This window comes from Oratosquilla oratoria, chromosome 9, assembly GCF_046742065.1.
Source record: "Oratosquilla oratoria isolate Oo_2021 chromosome 9, ASM4674206v1, whole genome shotgun sequence".
NCBI lineage: Eukaryota > Metazoa > Arthropoda > Malacostraca > Stomatopoda > Squillidae > Oratosquilla > Oratosquilla oratoria.
Window position 1 is genome coordinate 6,379,510 of NC_134785.1, and position 6,485 is coordinate 6,385,994.

A 6,485-nucleotide genomic window follows, 5' to 3' on the forward strand; every position below is an offset into this window, starting at 1 on the left:
TGTAAAAAGGTTAGGTGGGGTTAGATTAGGTTCATAATGTGTGCATGTCTAATGGATTTTTTTATCAGTGCGCCCAATTATGAATTCATATTGGTGCTGCACATAACGAATATTCATAATCTCTGCAGATTCACAAAATGTGTATGATAGCTTGCACAAAGAACACTAAGAATAAGATAATGATTTAGCCTTAGACCTAGTCTACCCCTAGATATACCACTCAGTATTTCCTATTCGTTCTGCCCTGTATCACTGGTTTATCTCTTCCTGGTCCTGCTCCTTCCCATTTTCTTCACTATTATGGTTGGACTTCCCATTTTCATCATCATCGTGAAGGCCAATTTTGGCATCTTCATTCATTTCCAGGTCATCTTTTGACGTTTGGCGTCGTATTATAAATGGGCTCAAGCATATATGGCTGGACGGATAATGAACGACCTCCACTAACTTTCCTTCTTCAGGTTAAATTAAATTCTGCGATACGATACAATGTTGACTCCTATGACGTTCCGCCGATGCGTTTATGAATGGCTGCGCGTCTGGCGAATCTTCGAAAATCCGCTGTTGAAACATATATTTTATTCAAAATATGACTATCACGATGGTGAAATCGACTGAAATAGTTTACATAACTATTTCTTAAAGGGCATGGGTAGTTCAGAAAAATGACTTCATCTATTGCACTCTGACCTTTAAAATAAGATGAAAGAAAACGTAGTTTGTCTTGACTGAAGAACTGCAGACCAAATATCCAAAAACTAATTGAAGGAAATTTCCGTCAAAAGACCATTTGGTCCATTTCAAGGATTATTGAAAACGAATGTAGAGCTACTTTTTACATTTTTACATTTACATTTATATTTTTACTTTTTTGAGCGTTTACTAGTATATTTTACGATTGAAATATATTCAATAAAACTTTATATATAGAAATTTATTTCATGCATAAGGTTCACAATATAGATTTTTTAACTGCATTCACAATAAAACCTTCTATTTGATTATATTTTCTTTGTTTTGAGCTGTCTGTATTCTTGAAATATTGTAGATTCTTTTGCTTTTAGACTTTTGTATTTATACACATTTCTTTCCAAGTCTATTTTTCCTTCAAGACTTAAATCGACTCTTCACATTATAATTTTTTTTATTATTTGGTGTAATAGCTCTTCATTGAACTTTTTTGTTGATATTTCAATTAATATGAAGCTAAATAAGCAGAATACTCTAGCAGATTTTTATCATTATTATAATTATTATTATTATTATATCATTATTATTATTATTATCAATAGTAATAATAATAATATTATTATTATTATTATCATTATTAACATTATCATTATAATTATTATTATTACTATTGTCATTACTATTATCAGTGATAAAAATGAGATTTGGGAAGTAGGTATATGCAAAGGCAAGAATTAAGTTGGATAATTATATCTCCAATATTTTAAGAATTATAATTAGAAAAAGTATATATATGCCAAAGCCTTAACGAGTCCCCAAATACCATATAATTACCATTATTATTATATCATTATTATTATTATTATTATCATTATTGTCATAATTTTTTTTTCTTTTTTCAAGGAGCAATTATATCTGTTTTACTTCAAACGTCTAGCTATATAATATATATATTTACTGTTCATATGAATATAGATCACCCACACTTGGAAAAGCGTACAACGATAAATTACGAAAATTTATGCCGAATATGAGAAAGGAAACATACGAAAAGTGATTATTCTTTTTAACCTATTCTCTCTAAAATCCGTGATTTAGGGATATAATGATATCAGGACTATAAATAAGGGTCTTAAACTGTCAGGACATAGAGTTGATCTAGAAATAGAAGAAATCTGCCAACCGCGTCAGTAGTGAAAAAAATAATAGAATAAACTTCCAGCCGAGGCAATTGAATGCAATGCAATTCAAAGTTAAAAGAAAATAACTTTTATAAGCAAGTATTTTTTTTTTACATGGTAACCACATCATAATACAGTTAGAATTCTGAGTATCCATTTGTGGAGGTTTGTATAAATATGGAGGATTGTATAAATACTCAAAATTGTATGGTCATATAAAGTTGTTGTGGATTTATTTGATTGTATCTTATTGTATTTCTATGCTAGGCTTTCTTTTTTAATCTTCAAGCATATTCTGTTCCATTTATAGTTAGCTGACTTGATCAACCCCACCTCCGGAAGGCTGTGATTGGCTGCAAAGGGATGGAGGAAACCCGGTGACCAATCACAACTCTAGCTTCACAGCCAGCCAATCATGTATCCTCACGTGGATTAGCGTGTGTGGGGTGAAGGAACTTGTTTATTAATTTAATTGGAAGTTAGTTTAGTTAAGTCCAGTGGGGTTGTGATTTGATGAGCTACATGGTGTTGTTAACCGGTTGTGATGTTTTATATGGTTACGGTGTTGAGCGGGGTGAGGGGTAGGGGGAGGGGGGATAGAAGGGGGGTTCTTCCCACTAAAGGTCCTCTTGGTCCAGAGAGGAACTTTGTGCTATAAGCGAGTTCGAGATGGACAAGAACGAAGAAACGTGTATGGTGCCCTGTAGGTCGGAGGCGGTATCCTGGAGGGGGGAATGTAGGTCGGTTGTGGCCTGCAGGGAGGTATGCAGCGAAGTGTGCAGCTCGGGTGTGGTGTGTAAGGCGTGCAGGTCGGAGGGTCCTCCTCCTCCTCCTCCTCCTCCGTGCATCGAACTGTGTAGGTCTGAGGAGGAGAGATGGACACATCCCACTGGAGACCTGTCACCAGAGATCCTCTGGTTGACTTCGTAGAGGAGGTGACCTTCCGAAGTGCCAGTCAGGTCAAATGCTTCCTCTTGCGTGCCGGTCAGGTCAAGCATAGGCTCCCCGTGACCTGAGACCTCGAGGCCGCTGTGATCTTGGCTCCCGACGACATCGAGAACGTGGTCTTGAGGATCGACGATCTCCGAGTGGTGGTGATGGGGATGATGGTGATGGTGGTTGTGGTGGTGGTGTTCTTCTGCCTGCTCCATGACGTGCTGGAAATGCCGACTCTTTTCGTATTCAAGGAGAGCTTGGTGGTCGTGCTGGATCTGCTGGTCCTCGTGGTGACAGTAATCCTCGACCGCCGAGTTTGGGTCCTCGGTGGCGAAGATGCGTTGAGACTCCAGCTGCTCCTTCAGGTGGTCCTGACGTTCTTGCGCGTTCGAGCTCTCCTCCTGGAGGTCGACGTCCTTGATCTCCTCCTTCCCGGCGACCAGGGCCAAACTACTGACGAGATCGTCCCTGTCGAAGTGTTGGTCTTTCTCCTCCTTGTAAGCGATCTTCCCCTCGAAGTCGTCGCCGGAGACTCCCAAACGGACGCCCTTGTCCCCGTCCGACTCCAGCGCCTGTGCCCTTTTCTCCTCCTCTTCTTGCAGCTGCTTCTGTCTCTCCAGCTGTTGCTGTTTCTCCAGTTGTTGCTGTTTCTCCATCTCCTGCTGTCGCTTGAGAGCCAGCTGCCCGCTCTTGGTGCGTTTCCACTTCATTCGCCGATTCTGAAACCAAACCTTAACCTGAAAGGAAGACGGAAAAAGAAGAAATTACTCCTTCCATCAGGGCGGTCTACCGACACTTTATTTATTTATTCATTTACGAGTCAATCATATTTTTACTTATGTATTTATTTATTTATTTGCTTATTAATTTATTTACCTATTTATTTGTTTATGTACTTATCTATTTTCTTTTATTCAGACGCTTTATTGAAAGGAATGCCAAAGTGTCATACCTATAAATCTTTGGCAATCCAGGCGAACGCCTTCTACCATTAGAAAATAAGATTGTTCCTAGTTCCCTAGTTGAGTCTACCTGGCTTACTAGCTTATTTATAGAATTTAAAAGCAATTTTCTTTAGTACATCCAACGAAATTTGTAAAGACTGCCTTGTCTGTCTTGCCCCCTGTCACTCACCTGTCTCTCTGTAAGGTCGAGGGACACGGCGATCTCGTAGCGACGTAGACGGGTCAGATAGTTCGAGTGTTGGAACTCTGTTTCGAGCTCCCGTATCTGGTGCTTGGTAAAGGCAGTCCTCTCCTTGCGCGGCTTGGCCAGGAGCTCCGCCTTCAGGGTGTCCTCTGCGTCAGGAGGGAGACAAAGGGAAGGGTGAGTGGGTTGGTGCAGTGTTTATGTGGGATTAAGGTGTTTAAGAAGGGTGAGGGTGTGGTTATGTGCATGCGCACTCATACGCGCACACACACATGCACACACACACACACACACACACACACACACACACACACACACACACACACACACACACACACACACACACACACACACACACACACACACACACACACACACACGACTCGGTGGCGCGGTTGATAGAGTACTGGAGTTGGGTAGGATAGGCTGGGTTAGGCCAGTTTTGGTTCGGCTATATTTTTGTAGGCTAGGTTAGGTTGGGTTAAGGTAAGTTGGGTTGAGTTAGGGTTATATTGGGAAAGGATTGGTTACATATAATGCTACTGTATGGAAACTAACTTAAAAACACTATATATATCATTGGAAAAACAAAATTAAATAAAACCTTAACATTTGCTAAAGGACCTGTGATGGTTCGCATCTGTTCAATAGAGTGTGAAAATATTCAATTTAGTTCTCTGCAGAACCGCCGGTCTGACCTTAGCGGGGACGAAGGAGGGGGTTTGGCTCCGTAGTAAGAAACAAAAGCAAATCGCATGCTAAGTATTGCCTTAACAAGGGAAACTATTATCTATACTCCTTGACCGCAGGAAAGGTGTCCCTGGCAAAATACCAAATAAACATATACAGAAGTGGGGTCATTAACATGGGTTTGACCTCCCTTGACCTGAATTGAATCTTCTGGCGACATTAGTAAACAAAGAGGTCGTCAACAGGAACAAATGGGTTATGAGCACATAAAGCACACAGTGTGCAGAGTTGTCAAAGTACGTATATGGTGGGACAGAAGATTGTTGCCCAGATTTGCTTGCTGTTCCACATATGAAGAGAGATTAGAGAAAGTCCTGTAATGGTGAGTGAGGACGACTTCAGAAGGTCCGCCTGAAGCGACTCTTTCAGTCCAAGGTCGTGGACTGAAAGCCGTCCTGAATCTACTGTACCTCAGAAAAAAACATACGTTCGTGAGCGAAAATATTCCTTTTTTATTGTAAACAATTAATAAAAAATCGTTTTGTTTCTCGTTCACAGTTGTACTGGAAGCTGGTAAATATAAGCGCTAAATGGTGTTTATTTGTTTGTTTATTTATTTGTTCATTTATATATTTATCTATTAACAAAAATCGCTTTTATTTTAGAGTAAGAGACATTTTGCCTCCTGTTCTAAACTTCTGTGACTTTGTATATAAACATAAACATTACCTCTAGATGATACTTTGGCGTTCATTCATAAAAGATTAATAATTTTACTTAAGCTTAACAATATTCCCTTTATTTTTTTCATTTATTAGTTTATCTTTACTTTTCTATTTATTTATTTACTCATCCGTTTAATTATTTATTTACTTATTTTTGTTAGTGTTGGAGCGGAAATTTACTTGTATGCAATTTATCTTTTATTATTCTTTGTGAAATATGCACACACCTATGCAAATCACCGTTCCTCAAATGCCATATTGACTACTTTAAACACTATTTCAGTGGTGTGTCATTTATTATTTCATTATATATTTTAAATACCTTTATTTCATTTTTCAATTCATTGTTATGATTATATGATTATTTTTTATCATAAAACTCACAACTTTGAGAGGATGCTGCTCATAATAGGCTTCTTTATTTTTCTCTGAAGGTTGTGTTCTCATAGTGTAGTCATGGAGGACAGGGCTTTTGTGTTTGACTGTACAATGAGCAAAGTAGATCATAGATAAGAAAACCCAATTTTATATTGTTTTACTTTTCATTGATTTGTTCCGTTTTTATTTTCAATATATCTATCTATTATTCGTTTGATCATAACTTATTTAATTTATTTATTATTTATCTTATTTAGTGTTTATCATTTTATATTTATTTATCTATTCATATATTTATTAATTTTGCAAGTAAATTGTCTTTGTAGTTTTGATGTTCCAACATCACTGAATATTCTATAAAATATGTTTATGTACGTGTTTACAGGTAATCATATAGGCGATACTGCTTGGCTATAACTCTGATGTTATACTGTATACGTAAAGAATATATTTTTTATGTTTTATAGGTATAATTACAAGTTATTGCAAGGTACTTTTTAACCGATGGCCGGCGGTACTTTTTTTTACTAGTGCTTGAAAAGAGACGACAATGAAGTTTCCTTATTTTTGTTTATATATACTCTTGAGTCGAATTTAAGCTTGAAAATATAATAGGGCGAGAAAAAATCTAGCAAGTACATACTAGAAACTAGATCAGGATGTGTTAAAGATATAGTTGATATTGGTTCGAAAAAAAAAGAAAATGGGAATTTCAAATTAAATTTGTCATAAGGAA

The 6,485-nt window shown here is 37.5% G+C and overlaps 1 protein-coding gene across 1 annotated transcript in view; it reads right to left on the minus strand.

The window, feature by feature from the left end:
- Positions 1–1,344: 1,344 nt before the first annotated feature.
- Positions 1,345–6,485, minus strand: part of LOC143028149 (uncharacterized) — an 87,329-nt gene continuing 82,188 nt past the window's right edge. The window contains exons 2-3 of the mRNA XM_076189838.1: positions 3,942–4,105; positions 1,345–3,544 (exon numbers count right to left, since the gene is read on the minus strand). Coding sequence (XP_076045953.1) covers positions 2,489–3,544; positions 3,942–4,105 — 1,220 coding nt within the window. The 3' untranslated portion in view covers positions 1,345–2,488. The remainder of the gene's footprint in view (positions 3,545–3,941; positions 4,106–6,485) is intronic.